This window comes from Alexandromys fortis, unplaced genomic scaffold (genome assembly GCF_014885135.2).
Source record: "Alexandromys fortis isolate MF-2015 unplaced genomic scaffold, M_Fortis_MF-2015_v1.1 scaffold_62, whole genome shotgun sequence".
NCBI classification, from domain to species: Eukaryota; Metazoa; Chordata; class Mammalia; order Rodentia; family Cricetidae; genus Alexandromys; species Alexandromys fortis.
In genome coordinates, this window is record NW_026067942.1 from 2,410,620 (window position 1) to 2,427,402 (window position 16,783).

General features: G+C 40.0%; 1 protein-coding gene across 1 annotated transcript in view; it reads right to left on the bottom strand.

The window, feature by feature from the left end:
* Spata17 (spermatogenesis associated 17) overlaps positions 1-16,783 on the bottom strand; it is a 142,523-nt gene that overhangs the window by 33,275 nt on the left and 92,465 nt on the right. Inside the window, 1 exon segment of the mRNA XM_050148292.1 lies at positions 4,969-5,104. Within this exon segment, the coding sequence (XP_050004249.1) occupies positions 4,969-5,104 (136 nt within the window).

Below are 16,783 nucleotides of genomic sequence, written 5' to 3' on the forward strand. Positions count from 1 at the left end.
AGCACTATAGGGAATTATAATACTCACACATTTACCTCAACTTCGAAGTCTGGCTACTTGGAACACTGAGTTAAATCTGAGTAGCTTAATTTGGTGCAGCTCACATGTAGATTGAAGAAATATGGGCAATTTGCATGATATATAAACTATTTCATTATTTTCACTTTTTAAGCAATACAATATAGGGTTGGGGAAATGGCTCAGCGGATAAAGCACTTGCCAAGTAAGTGTGAGAACAGGAGCTTGAACCCCCAGAACCCTAGGAAAGCTGGTTAGCTAGACTGTCTGGAACCAACAAGCTCCAGGTTCAGTGAGAGACTCAGTTTCAGTAAATAAAGTGGACAGAAACAGAAGGAAGATACCTCTGTCAGCTTTGCACATCCACACACATGTCTGCACACATGTAAAACTGCCTACACATATGCAAGCATACTACATGCAAGCTTGCTACAAACATGCAAAAGAGAAACATTATATTATATATATAAAATACTAATTTTAATTACTGACTTCATTTTTAGGGAAAATAAGTATTATTTGCTCTCAATTCATTGAATTTAGAATTTTTTGAATAAAGTTCTTTAGAGAAAAAACTAAACAAAAGAAGTTGCTTTTTGATGTGAATAAAGATGTAAGCAGATGTGAATATGAACAGGAAAGCACTGAGCACATCTAATTTTCTGTGACCCAGCTGGTTAGCAAGCCACTTGAAACCTGTAGCTTCTATTTTCAGGGAGGGCAGAAGGGGAAGTCATAGAGACCATCATGATGGCAAGGTAGGTACTAATGTCATCAGTCTACTGCATCCAACTAACCATGTTTTGTTTGCTTTTGCAGTGCTGACTGAATCTCAACTCTTCACACATGCTAAGAGCCTCAATCCTGAGCCCCAACCTCAGCCCTCAACACATATTCAAATGTTTATTAATCCTTCACCTCCCTTTGTCCTTTTATGTTTGCATTATGAACCTAACAACTCTAGTCCCCTAAGAATGTCTTTAACCCTCCAATAATTAGCTATGGTCTCTAATTCTCCAGATCAAGAAATCACATTTTCTAAAAATAAAGTAACTATGAGGTGTATTAGAACATGCCTGGAATTCGCACATTCAGGAAGCAGAAGCAGGAGGATCATCATAAGTTTATGGTCACCCTAAGTTCCAGGCTAACCAAACATACATAGTGAGACAGTGCTAAAGAGTGTAGAATGGTAAACAACCTACTTTAAAAATTAATTCTTACCCAATTTATTCAATATCAAGTCAAAATATAAAACATTTTAAATAACTCCTAAATTTTACAATTAGTAAAACAATGAATTCTGTATCGTATTATCATGTTTGCCCTATAAGGACAATTTGATTATTGGTGCAGTTGCTTGAAGAGGAAGGAAGGAAGATGGGAAGGAACAAGGAAGAGAGGAGGAGGACGAGGAAATTTGTTGCACTTCCTACAGTTGTCACAGGCGGGGTGGGGGGGAGTGATTTAGCTACATTTCCTGAATCTCCATGCTTTCTTCACTTAATTTTTGTGAATTAAAGATCGTTTCTGATGAGTCTTCTGAAATAATCAAATGAGCTCTTCTCACTTCTAGCGAGTATTGGAAGTTTCTATTTCTATGAAGTTGTTTAAGGAAGATGGGCACACAAGGGCACGCTTATTGACTATGTTAAGAGAGTCAGAGTCAGTCACAAAACTGTCAAAGGAAGTGTGATTCTATGTAAGGAAACAAAACCTTGCACAGGGATCTTTCCCACTGTGACAGGGATGAACATACTCAAAGTCACTCAGACTTTTCGCTGAATCCAACCAAATGGCGAAAAAGCACCAACATGAAAAGTTATGTTGATTAGAGAATGAAATACATATTACATTTATAAACATCCAAAATATGAAACTGAATGGTTAGAGCTCACATCTAGCTTGCATTTAGAAAGGCTGCATACTGGTAGAAAACATCAGGAATGGGTCAGCTGTGGGATTTTATAAAATGACATGATAACCCCACCCCAGCCTGCCCATCAGTCCCTAGGATAAACCGACTGAGCTCACTGTGCAAACCTTAGGCCTGGAATTACTAGTGCTGAAGATGACGTCTAAACAGAATGACTCAATAGCTGTAATTTAAAAGGTGCCTCGTGGATAGGCGAGATGGCTCAGCAATCCTAGGAGCTGACTTCCCTCCCTGGAACTCAGAGTAGAAAGGGAGAACAGACTCTTGAGAGCCATTTCAGACATCCACACGACGTCCTACATGTGCACGCCCTCACCTGTACTCATATCAATAACGACAATACACCAAAATCTTAGACATGAAGGTATATGGTGGTTTGAAAGTCAATGACCCACCAGAGAAAGTGGCATTGTTAGGAGGTGTGGCCTTGTTGGAGGAAGTGAATCACTGTGGGGGTGGGCTTTGAGTCCCGCTTTTGCTCAGGCTCCCTTCAGTGTGACAGTCAGGAGACTTCCTCTTGCCTGCAAGATACAGGACGACCGGCTATTCCTCTAGCACCACGTCTGCCTTCACACTGCCATGCTCCTGGCCATGATGATAAAGGACTGAACCTCTGAAACTGTAAGCAATCACCCCAACTAAATGTTTCCTTTCTAAGAGTTAACACGGTCATGGTGTCTCCTCACAGCAATAAAAAACAGAACTAAGACAGGTGCCTTGCGGTACGTTCAAAGTATTGACTCTCCGTCAAAACCCCACATTCACATTATAGGTTAAAACGGGGTGGCGTGAGAAAGAGTTCTTAAAGGAAGACAGGACATAGCAGAGACAACACTGTTTTCTGAGACGGAGTAAAGAAGATGTTCCAACTTACATCTGGAATAGAGCTGGGATTAGAGAAGCAAAGACACTGATAAGTTGAATTAAATGGGGGAAGAAATCAGACAGGGTGCAGGCAGGCTATGAGCTTCTTGTACTCTCCAGGCCTGGGCAATTGTTCTTCAAGGAAATAGAATGACCCTGCAAGACAACTCAGAGACCATCATGGCTTCTGCTTCTCCCACTCAGGGCACAGCTGTCTCCTCTAAGAGTCGATGACTGCTTCCAATGCTGAATTCCCAGGCCAACCCTAGAGAGAGCCACAGTGGGTAGTCTTTGTAACAGTCTTTAGCCTACCTCCATCTCCAAGTTCTTGGGATCCACTCTTCTAGTTTCTACTATGAATTTGAGTTTCTAACTCCCATGGAGTAGTATCTGCCTTTCTGTCATTGTACCTGACCTTTGTCATTGGCATAAACTCTTCCATGTTCACTCACGTCATGAATAACAAGATTTCTTAGATGTTTCATGGCACAATAATATTTCAACATGTGTCTACCCCATTTTCTTGTCCATTCATCTTTGGTGGCTGTCCTGACTGTTGTGAATGATGTTGCAGGAACATGGTGTCCACTTACTTCTCTGACATACTAATTTCATTCCCTGGGGACTTTTCTCGGATTTGGGATTGCTGGGTCAAGTGGTAGCATAAGGCTATATCAACCTGCACTCCTACAAACAGCACATGGGTTCCCCTTTCTCACAAGGTAGCCAACGTTTTTTGTTTTTTTTTTTTGTTTTGTTTTGGTCTTTTTAGTAATGGTTATGCTGCCAAGTATGAAGAATGCACTGTGGTTTCAATTTACCTTTTAGGGATAATTTTAGTGGTGTTGAACACATGTCCGTGTACTCACAGGATACCTCCATATTTTCTTTTGAATCATCTTTCTGGGCCTTCACCTTCATGCGCTCATATGTGTGCACACAGCACACGCACGTATACACACACACCTACACACACGCACACACACCTGCTTACACATTTTAGATGTTGACCCTTATTACAATCTCTGGTTTCAAATATCTTCCTCATCTCCCTGGAAGTCTCTCACTCATTGAAAGGCGACTTTTTATGTATAAGTTTTTCAGTTTGATACAATTTCAGTTATGTACTTATATTTTTGCAGCTTATACTTCTGAGTTCATATCCAAAAAGCATTGCTGAGCCCAATATCAAAAGCTTTTCTCTGTTTCCTCTCATAGTTTCAGGGCTTATGTTAAAACCTTGAATAGGTTTTGAGTCGATTTTTTAATATGGTGAGAAGTAATGATCCAATTTCATCTTCCTGCATAAGAATACCCAATTGTTCCAACATCATCTGTTGAGTGGACTATCCCTCTGCCATTGTATTTGCCACCATTGTTGAGGATCAATTAAGCATACACATGTGGGCATATTTCTGCACTTTCTCTCCTACCTCATCATCAATATGTATCTTTTAACGCCCGCACCATGCATGATGCTTCAATTACTATGGCAATGCAATGTATTTTGATATAAACTAGTATGACACTTCCAACTTTGCTAATTTTGTTCTCTTGATTTTCCAGGCTAATTATTTTATGGCACCAAGAACAAAAATACACTTTATCAATGGTATCTAAAACCTACATGTTCTGTACACATTACAAATGTGTATACTACAGACACATATGTGTCAAGTGTACATAGTCCACATTGTATATGCCAATCGCATATCTCTTTCTCTACATATAGATCTATATGTATTTGTACATATAGATATATATGCACAAAGATTGAGAGAGAAAGAAATATCTGGCTTCCATGTTCAATAATCCATTCCACTCTGGGATTTCATATTCAAACCCCAAACCTGGAAATCTGTCAGAGTCAGTGATCCATGTTATTGATTATAGGATATATAATCATATAACACACATTAAGAACCAATATTGCAAAGAATTAATGCAAATCTCACTGAACACAGGTCGGCTGCACCATCTTTACAAACACAGCTTCCAGTAAGTTTATGATCATGACGGTCGTAACTGTAATGAGAACACTTGCATTTACTGTTATCATTGTCTATCTCCAGTCTTTTCAAAGCGGTACCATTTCCAAGTGCTGTGGTTAGTGTCTATCTTTAGCTGTTTCTACCACATCGTGCACCTACCTTGCCACTGATCCACTTTTTAGGGTCTTGACTGCGGAAGTACTTCTGTCCGTAAGAGCTGGGATTGTACTTGCTTGATGAGTGTATCATTGGGATGTACTTCTCCTTTTTATGGAAGGAAGAAAACGGCAAAAACCTGAAAGGACAGGTAGGCAATATTCATGATTAGCTTTCCAGGGTCCTGGTTCAGAAAAATCAGGGTTTGGAGTTGGAATACTTGCACCGCGCTTCAGCCCTGACCACTGTCAATATTCCAGCTTCTGGGACTCCTCTTTTCCTACCTGCCTAATGATGGAGACACTCAAACTCTTCTGCTGGGATTTTTATGAGTTTAAAATATATCACAATGTTAAATATCCAATGAGCAATTTAAAGGTGCAAGATTTTTCAAAATTCATATTGTAAACAAAAATATCATTTTAAAGTTGTATAAATCTTAAAAAAGCAAAACAACAGCCCAGCAGTATGAGTGAGCAGTTCTTACTGAAATCAGTTTCCTTCAAATTCCATAGCACACCCCAAGTGAAGGCAGCACATCTGTTGGGTATGAAAGACAGAGCTCTGGAGTCAGCCCCACCTACTGCCACCTTAGCTCTCCCTTGCTCTACTTGCTTCCCAAGTCACATGGCCCTCATGAATCTTGACTTCCACATGGGGCTGATATGAGTGATAAGCAAACTGAATGAAGGGCCTGGCCTGGAGGCTGAAGAGGACACGGCACCAGTAAACACACTGGAGCCAACTGTTAAGAGAAGCGCCTTGCTGCATCCAGTGGCATTTTATTATTTTGAGCTTTGTGATCAGTTTAGGCATTAGTGGTTCGACATGAAAGACTAACCCCCACACTTTCACAGCACTGCCATTGGTGTAACCTGGGAACTTGCTCTGCTGCTTCTGCCGAATCCTCAACAGAACTCATCAAATACGAGTAAAGGAACAGAACTGTCCTCGCCATCCATGAGAAAGAGGAAAGAAGACAAGAACAAAAGCTGGAGATTGCGAGGGGTTCTTAGAGGATAGGAAGAGGACTGGAAATTGCAACTGACAGAGAAAATTTGAGAAAAATGATTGTTAACATAAGTATCAGAAGAGGCCAATGTCCAAGAAAACTAAGGCCCTGGGGAAGGCTGGGTACTGAAGCTGTGGTCACTGCAGAAAGCGAGATTGAGGAAAAAAGCTGAAGAGGGTGGATCAAGAGTCACCTAGGGAGGAAGGAAGTGCCTGGCCTTTGTCTTCACACCAGACATTCCATGTATTCATAAGAGATCACTTAGACACTCTGATGTGGTGAGACCAGCTCTGCAGAACTGACCGTGCATGCGCACCAGTCCACTAGATGGAACGAAACTGTTTCAGCCCACAGCCAACTCATCTGGTCTCCCTCTGCTCATCTGTAGATGAACTGTCAGCTGAACCTGAGCAAAATTATTAAATGTCTCAACACGTGGCAAACTTCCAGAGATGTGTGCTCCAGGCTCAACCTTGGGGAATATTTTAACACAAAGGTGGTGTAATGAAGACTCTCCATCAAAAGTTCAATCGTGCAGGGTGGTGGTGACTCACGTCTTTAATCCTAGCACTCGGGAGGCAGAGACAGGTGGATCTCTGTGAGTTTGAGGACAGCCTGGTCTACAAGAGCTACTTCCAGTACAGGCTCCAAAACTACCAAGAAACCCTGTCTCAAAAAAAAAAAAAAAAGTTCAATCCCACACTCAGTTCCTTGTTAGTTGTTTCCTAGTTGAGAAAAAACAATGAAAAACAAAAACCACAGGAAACAGGTGTCATACTATAGTAACCAGGAGAAAACTCATAGTTTGTAATAAATACAACCCAAGTAGATATTGTGCCCCTGAAATAAGAAATAGGTTTTTTTTTTCAAATAAAAGTTATATTTAGAGAAGAAGCAAAATTTGGAAAATAAAAACATACAGCAAGCTAAAGTAACCTGCTTAGAGAAATACTTTAAAACTCGGAGTCTGAACCAGAAAAGCTGAGGCTCAGCCAAGCTGACGACGTCATGACTGGTCCCCAGGATTCCTACACGACACATTTCACTGAAATGAGATATTTTAAAGTCTAAGTCTAAGTTAAAATTTTATTTTTATTGTGTTCATATATTTGCTTAAATGATAAATTTAGGAAAAGACTTACTTCATTTTCATCTTATTTTTAATTTTTACAAATGAACTCTTTTATATTTGCCAATAAGATTTAACATTTAAAAAATCCAGTAGTGAGGTTTGAAGTGTACAAAATTAATTATGGAAACATGAAGGATTTTCATTTTTGCAGGGAAAACAGCTTTCATGGAGACAAATCTTGGTCTTTCCAATGCTAATTTGCACATGGGATGAACATCAGAGACATGCAGAATCCATGTGGCCCCAGTGTCCCTGAATATCCAAAGACGGTGTTATGAGCAGCTGCTGCATTTTAGTTCCTGTCTCTTCTCGAATGACATTTCAATACATTTTTTTTCCTCTGTGCAAAATTTGCTTTCTTGAAGGCATAGGCAAGGTCCCCAAAATCAACCTAGTTTTATTTAGCCACAGTGATTCATCAGTCACATGTACATGTGTTCTTAAGTACGTGTACATATGTGTATAAGCTGCATAAATTTAAAAATATCTAGGTATTACATAATCTTTAGATAACCTTATCTCGCAATTAATAAAATAATTTAACCATCAAATAAAGTATAAATGATTATGAAAACTTAAAATTCACAAAGTAGCTGACAATCAAATTTTGATTATTTTGTAAACTCATTTCAAAATTTCTTCCTTTACACGTAAAATATACCCTTAGTTGTGCTTTGTGCTTTCAGTGGGCACTGTGCAATTGCCTTGACTCCACATTATAGAAGGTTGCCAGGCTGCCCTATTGTTCCTATAATCTTAGCAAAGACACAGATCTGGAAAACTAAGATTTTATTACAGCTCAAACATATTTTACATATGAGCCTGGGATTTGTAGGGCATGGGGCATATGTGGAAATCAGGGGACAACTTCAGTCTGTTTTTTCCTGTTACCACTTGGGTCCAAATAATTAGGCTCAGGTTGTGAGGTGGTGACAAGTGCCTACCTGCTATGCTATCTCATTGGCCCAGATCTGGAAAAAAAGTCCTAAAAGCAATTGTTGTGTTAGGAGTGGTGGGGCTGCGTCCCTGGCACATGGCCACCCACATGGCTAGCTTATGCCCCAAAATAATTACTCGGAAACTGTATTCTTTTAAACACTGCCTGGCCCATTAGTTTCAGCCTCTTAACCCATTCCTAATAATCTATGTAGCACCACGAGGTGCGCTTACCAGGAAAGATCTTAACCTGCATCTGTCTGGAGTGGGAGAACCATGGCGACTCCCTGACTCAGCTTTTTTCTCCCAGCATTCTGTTCTATTTACTCCACCCACCTAAGGGTTGGCCTATCAAATGGGCCTAGGCAGTTTCTTTATTAATAAGAAATCACTCCCACATCAAGCAATGGAGTTACAGTGATGTATGCTAATGGCTCATCACTTAACTAGGCAATTCTAGATGATCTGCTAAAAGTCTTAGGAAGCAGTATGTGAAATGGTTCAGAGAAAATGATCTATTGCAATGGACATTGAATGCTAATACATTTAATATAATTTTCCAAATAATACCAACAAATTACCCTTCTTTCCCCCTTACAACTCTGCCTAATTTCCCTTCTTTTCATATAATCTTATTACTGTCATTCATAATTCTAGGCTTCTCACCAACCCATTTATTTTTAGTGACAGTTAATTCAAATCTTCAAATCAGGAAGCTCAATATCCTATTGATTCAAGTCTCAAGCCTTCAATCTTGCTTAGACTTTGTCCACTGCATCCCATCTGTCCAGTGTGCTCTGCACCCTGCCTACTTTTCTAGTTTGTTCTCCATTCAGTCTTCCTCTCCCATTCTCTCTATGCCTCTGCGCATGCTCCCCTTAAAAAGTCGGTCCATCTCTCATCCTCATGCTCAATCAGAACTCAGTTTAACTCTCCTCTCCTAGACAGCTGAGTTCACTTACTCCAATTGCTCTTGTTCTCCATTGCCTAAATGTCTAGTCATTCAACGGACATCAAGGGAAATATTTTGCTTGTGAAAAACACGGATATGGGGTGGAAGATACCACATACTTGGGTGGGATTTTCCTTTAAGGAGGGGGCAGGGAACTCAGGATCACACAAGCAAAATGTAATGTTTGTTTGTGGGGGACAGAAGCACAGGAGGCAACAACAGAGGCAGCGACTGAGGAAGGCTGTGTTTGTTCATGCCTGTATGTACGCTAATGCTCTTTACTCAAGGGAACTGGGGACTGGTGGCAGGTTAGGATCTTGCCTGCCAGAGTTAGTGCAAGATGAGCCCACAGAGTGAAGAAGTTGGTGAAGGTATTTAATGTGTGTGTGTGTGTGTATGTGTATGTGTATTTGAGAGTGTATGTGTGTGTTGCTCTGCAAATAGCTTAAATTAACAATTGCTAATGTTTAGGATTACTAGACATATTCTCCAAACGCATATTCCTAGGAACTGAACTACCAGTGATTTAAAGTCAGACTGTGTCTATACTGTGAGTCCCAAGGCAATAAACGCTTCCATCTCCTTGACTAGAACCACTGACCTAGCACTAAATCAAATTCTAGAAACCTGTACTTTTATCTTCTCTGCAGAGTTAGTCCTAGGAGAAGGAGGACATCTTTCCATCACTGTGGTTTTAGCCATTGGCTCTACACTGTAATTTCTATACCTCTACATACAGACACATGTTACCACAAGACCGTGTTATCCAATGTGCACTAGTGACACTCAACAGGTCCATGGAGGCAGCTCAGACAACAAGAAGAGCTGCTGCATAACAAAAACCATCTTCTCAATCAACTGCCTGTCTCATTAATCTGCCCAAGCTTTCTATTTATTTTTATAGTAAGACCATCACCATTTAATCAGTCATCTAGGTCAGAAGCCATCAAGCTAGGGTCTTTGCTTTCCTCAGTCAGGAATCCTTGCTTATGACCCAATGTCATAAGGAGTGTATCTGCCTAATATGACACATACTCCCTGGATCTGTAATGATTCATGTGTTGATGGTGCATGTCCATTGATTTAATGTCTGTGTGGCAAGCAAATTTTTTGAGTGGGCCAGTGGATAATTCAAGTTAAACAAAATAAATCCTCTACCACAGTATGACTGGAAAACCATTAGCTATGTTTCACAGGTACTTTAGAGAGCAAAGTGAACCCCTGAGCTGTGTGTTTCTGGCATAGGAATGGGAGCATCGTGCTATCTCCTGAGAGATGCAAGTTAACTTCTGTTGACAGTTTTCTGTCCTGCCTGGTTCCTGCAGTCTTTAAGTCCAAAGAAATTACACAGAGATCTACATCAATTATAAACTGATTGGCCTAGTATCTCAGGCTTCTTATTAACTCTTATAACTTATATTCGCCCATAATTCTTGTCTGTGTTAGTCACGTGGCTTGGTACCTTTTTTTGGCAAGGCAGTCACATGTTGCTTCCTCTGTGGCTGGGTCACAACTGGAGACTGAGCTTCCCTCTTCCCAGAATTCTCCTGTTCTCATTGCCCTGCCTCTACTTCCTGCCTGACTGCTCTGCCTATACTTCCTGCCTGGCTACTGGCCAATCAGCATTTTATTAAAAATAATACAAGTCACAGGATAAATGACCATTGTCCCACAGTACTTCCCCCCTTTTTTAAAACAAGAATTCTGAATCTAATATCCTTTGTTTAGCTTTTTTTTAAAACCATTATCCATAACAACTTGTAACCAACATTCTAAACAAAGGAAAATATCCATAGTCCATTTTTTTGGGGGGGGGGATGTGGGCAAAGTTCTTTAGGCTACATTTTGCTGATTGGGGGCACTGACAATCTTATGGGGACCTCAAGAAAATTTTGAATTATGATCAAGTCCTGATTGGAGTATCCTATGAGTCTTAGTTATCTCAGCCAGTAGTCTTGAATCTGTTTTAAATGTAGAACTCAGACTTCTGGGCCATCCACTCCTATCAGAGATTTCTCAGGGGGTCTTTCTTTATCAAACATGATTTTTCTTAACCCGGAATGAACTTCTTTATTTGAGAGTTTTAGGAAAGAAAAGAATTCTAGTGTTCTGTGGTCATTTACTGAAGATAATTTTGTTTCTTCCAACTCTAGACCTTCTTAAAGTTCTATTATCTATGCTCCCCAGTGCTGTGGAGTACTAAAACTTTTTGAGTTACCACTGGAAATTAGCTGGAAAAAGCTTAGGCATTCTTATAGACAGGATAATCAGGCTCAGTCAGAGGTCCCTGCGGTACCCACTGGGCAATGTGGCTGCAAAGAAACTGCTCTCCTACCTCGCCTTGCTTGGAGTGATCTGTATTTAAGGGTTAACTAATTTCCTTTTTTAACTTTAAAAGCTCTGCTGATTAATAAATGGTCCACACAGTGCTAGTAATTAAGTGGAAGAGTTACAAATAAAAATTGAATTGTTAAGGCAACATCAAAAATATATGATAATCCTCATTATCATAATATATAGCAAAAACTTGGAAATGTGGAATTATAAAATGTTTTTTAGTCACACATGTAAAGAAGTTATGCAATATACTGTTTCTTCCTTCTTCAGTGCTCTTTAATGATAAATGCAGACAGATCTCTTATCCATATGCAGCATATTTTAATGCCCATTTAAAGGCTGTCATTACAATCGAGTTTTTAGCCTCTCCTATAACGTTTTGCCTTCATAGTGCCTATGAAAAGATACTGGTCTTTAGAAACACTAGGAAAGATCTGGAAGTGAGTATTTAAGCATTTACTAACGGGGCTATCAAAGCCAGGGTGGAAATTTGCAGGACACTAAAGCTGTAGACAGAAGTTTCATTCCCATCCAGTCCCACAGCTGTTCAGCCCCAAAGAAACACACAGAGGATTATATTACTTAGTTCTTACAACTTAAATCAACCCATAATTTATCCACGTGGCTTGGCACCTTTTCTCAGTGCAGCATTCTCATCTTGCTTCCTCTGTGTCTAGTCTTGCATACTCTGCCTTTCCTTCTCCCAGAATTCTCCTAGTCTGGTCTCCCTGCCTATACTTCCTGCCTGGCTTCTGGTCAATTAGCATTTTATTAAACTAATACAAGTGACAAATTTTTACAGTGTACAAGAGTGTTATCCCACAGCAGAAAACAGATAAAATTCATGTTTTGTATGTTTGCTCTGTTAGTTTCACAAGTGCTTTTGGGGAGTTCAAGAGTCAGAGTTGCTAGTTGACTTTGTTCCTAAATATTTATAGGATAGCTCTTATTTTACCTACTCTGAATAATTATTGGGAGATTAACAACTTGAGTTTTCAAAAAGACCCATTATTTCTCTGATCCAGGGTTATCTAGAACATATATAGAACTAGAGACAGCGATTTCATTGGTTGCACTAAGCTTCTTGTGATTTTAGTCTTGGGCCTTCCCTTTTAGCAGCTGAGCCATCTCTGCAGCCCAGGACTCAGAGTCTAAAACAATGATGTACATGTATTTAAGACATGGTTTGTCTACACCATGAATGAATAGTGATGCTTGCTTTTGATGAAAGGCCTATTTCAATCTTCTGTGCTTTTACCCTGAAGCTATGAGAGAAACTTGAGTTCTTGTCACCAAAGGATCCCCAAGTTCAGTTCAGGTTTATAATTATCTCAGCACCTAATCTGGGCCTCCCCTTGACTTAAAAATTTTTAGAAAGATATTTTATATATTGTTGATACTATTACAAGTTACTGTATATTTGGTGACTTAAACATACAAATTTACTAATAATATTCAGAAGGTCAAAAGTCTGAGATGAATGTCACTGAGCTCTAATAGAGGCCCTGGAAGGCTGTCTTCCTTGTGGAGGCTCGAGACTGAATCATGGTCTGGATCTAAAATGTCTCTAAAGGTTTATGTGCTTGAAAGTTTAGTCTGGGTTTAACTCTACCCAAGGAGGTGAAAGACGTATAAATGAACATGTTCATACAGAAGACAGAAACTGAAGATAGCAGAAGATGGAACAATCTCCTGTGCCCATGGATTGGTAGGATTAGTATTGTGAAATTGGCCATTTTACCAAAAGCAATTTACAGATTCAATGTAATCCTCATCAAAATTCTAACACAATTCCTTACAGAAACTGAAAAATAATCTTAAACCTCTTATGGAAACAAACAAAAGAAACAGGGATATTTAAAAACAGTAATAAAAAGAGCTGCTGGAAGTATCACCACCCCAGATTTCAAGTTGTTTTACAGAGCCATAGTAATGAAAACGGGATGGTATTGGCATAAAAAGGGACACGTTTATCAATAGAATCAAATTGAAGTTAAGGATATAATCCCACATGCCTACAGAAACCAGATTTTTTACAAAGAATCCAAAATCTACACTAGTAAAAAGACAGTATGTTCAGCAAATGGTCACATTGGATTGCTACATGTAGAATTAAAATAGATTCATACCCATCTCCCTGCACAAAACTCAACTCCAAAGGAATCAGGACTCTGACATAAGAACAGATACTCGGCATCTGTTAGATGTGACTCAGGGGCACAGGAAAGGACTTTCTGAATGAACACTGGCGGCACAGGCACGAGGACAACAATGAATAAACAAGACCTTTTGAAGCTGCGGAGCTTCTGTCCAGAAAGGGAAACCATCACTGGGACAAAGCAGCAGCCTACAGAATGGAAAAAGATCTTTGCCAATTATAACTCTGATGCAGGGTTAGTCTCTAGAATATATAAAGAACAAGAAAGTCTCAATAGCAACAAAGCAAACTGCCCAATTAAAAGTGGACTTACCACAGGGCAGGGAACCCTGACTGCTCTTTGGACTGGAGAGGGAGGGGGAGGAGGAATGGGGAGAGGGGGAGGGAAATGGGAGGAGGTGAAAATTTATAATAATAATAATAATAAAAGTGGAGTATAGAACTAAACAGAGCTCCTAAAAAATAAAACACAAATGACTGAGAATCACTTAAAGAAATATCCAACACCCTTAGTCATCAGGGAATGCAAATAAAAAAAATACTTTGAGATACAAAATCACACCAGTCAGAATGGCCAAGATCAATAAAATAGTAGCACATGCTGGAAAGGATATGGAGAAAGGGGGACATCTATTTACTGCTAGTGGGAAGGCAAACGTGTATAGCTACTATGGAAATCAGTGTGGCAGTTCTTCAGGAAGATAGGAATAGATCTTCTTCAAGATCCAGGTATACCACCACTGAGCATATGCCCTCAGGACTCTATACCCTACTACAGAGACACTTGATCACCCATGATCATTCCTGCTCTCTATTCATAATAGTTAGCAACTGGAAATAGCACGGACCCCCACCAACTGAAGAGTGGATAATGAAAATGAAATACATTTATACAACAAAATGTTTATATCTGTTAATAAAAATGAAATTATGATATTTTCAGGTAAATGGATGGAGACAGAAAAAATGCTGAGTGAGGTAATTGAGATCTCCCCAATAAACGTTGTATGTTTTTTTCTTATTTGTGGTAAGTTTTCTAAATGTTGTGCTACAATCTAAATGAGTACAGAGGCTAGGTACCTAGTACAGACAAATGGGGAGAGGGGGATCTCCCAAGGAAGGAGGAATAAATATATTATTATGGACAGGAAAAGAAGAAATTAGAACAGGAGGATTAAATAGGGAGATGGATGGGAAAAAAGGGAAAGGAGGGAATATCGGGAAGGACAACACACGCTAAAGGCCATTTGAAAAACCACACGGAAACCTACTACTGCATAAGCTTCCTAAAATATATACATATGAAAGGGATCTAAATTGAGTCACAAAATAATAGGGGAGAGGATGCCCCAACTAGGTATCTTATACCACCAAGTAAAACCTTCAGTGCCAGGAATGGGTTATATCTTGTTGGCCATGTGGGCCCCATGGAAATCAGAAACATCATAGGCTACTGCCAGGGTTATTGGTTGCTCTGCACAACCTGATAGTAAGGTCCTATTGCAATAGACAGTATTTACTACTATCCTCAAACACAGAGAAGTTGAGATGGTGCACAACTAAAACCTTTACCCTTATTAATTAGCAATTATGGTGCTGGAAGGTACTCTGCATAGTATAGGAGGAGAAATGTAATTATCAATATTACTCAGCTCCAAATCCTGTGACCTACAACAGCAACATGTCTGCAAGATATATTGGTGTGATAGTGTCACAAATATTCTAGGAATAACCAGCCACTTTTTAACTGTATGTAAGGCCCACTCCATGAGATGGAACCTGTAACACTGCTAAAGTAGCCAGAAACCTAAGATTAAATAGGTCATGGGCCTATGGGAGAATCTACTATTATTATCTTGTTAAATGAACACATCAATAAAATAACTCCTAATGACATTGTCTAATACCTAGAGATCAGGGCTTCCTTCAACCATATCACAGAAGCTTCTTAAAATTCCTAGACAATCCTAAATGGAATGTCTTTATCAAAACCCTGCCTTCAAGGCTCAGCAAGCTATAGAGAAGAGGTAGAAGTATCGTAAGAGCCAGAGGCGGTGGGTGACTCCAAAGAAACAGCGTCTCCAGACACAACAGGGCTGACACCTACATGAGCTCACAGAGACTGTGGCAGCACTCATGAAATTTACACAGGTTCAAGCCAGATGAGGCCCCAGCCCTGAGAGGTGGAGTGGACACAGGGTCCCACCCCCAAGCAAGAATCTCTCTGTAACTGATACCTATTGACAAGGAGAGACTTAGTTTTCTCCAATTAGTCTCACTGGGAGTATCATCATTACACTCCAGGGTGAATCTCACGCCCAGGAGCACCTGGACAACACAAAAGGAACTCAAGGGTATTTCTGCAATCTTTCTGTATCATTTTGGCTTTGCCATTTTTTTTTATCTAGTGGGTTTTTTGCTTGTTTCAATTTTCATTTTTGTGCTTTTGTGGGATTTTTGTGTTTTTTTTATTGTTTTGCTTCTGATTCTTGTTTTCTCTTTGTTGAAAGGGAGAAGGAAAATAACAAAGTTGGGTAGGTAGGAATGTGGGGAGGTCTGGGAGGATCTGGGGGAGGAGAGATGTGATCAACTACATTGTATGAAAATGTTTTCATAAAAAACATAGAATGCTCCTGGAAAAAATAAAATATCTGGGTTTCATTAGTAAAGCTGGGTGGGTAAGGTAGAAGGCATTTTATGGCCATTAAAATAGGAAATTGCAAATTCTTCCATCAAGATTTGAAGTAGAAAGGAGAGGAAGGGCTGAATTTGAAAGCTTCTTGTAAGATGGAATGCACAAGATTCAGGACTGATCGATATGATGATGGAGGCGAGGGAGACCCACAGCCCACCTTGAGCAGGCAGGTGGGGAGCACAATTCACATCCAAGGACAAGGAGGCCAATGTGTCAGGCACAAGTCTTAGACATCAGGCTAGAAGCACATGAAGATGGGGCTGGAAATAATGCTGGAACGCAGAAGCAAACCTTGGATTCACTGAAGCCGCTGGTAGAAACGACAACACACAGATGCACAGATTATATTTATATGAGACTGATGCCTGCGATCAGCCATGCCCCCACCTCCCAACAGCGCTACTGCAATCCTCTACAGATCAGCTCCACTGAACACAGTCGTTCTTCTAAAGCACCATTGTCCAGGACATGCTGTGCCGCGGTGACCCAACCCCCTCACAATTTGGGCTCACATTTCCAGGATGCAGTCCCTCATGGTGGGGACATGAAGGCAGCAGTCATGCGAGGGAGCTAGTCACACTGCATGGACAGTCAGT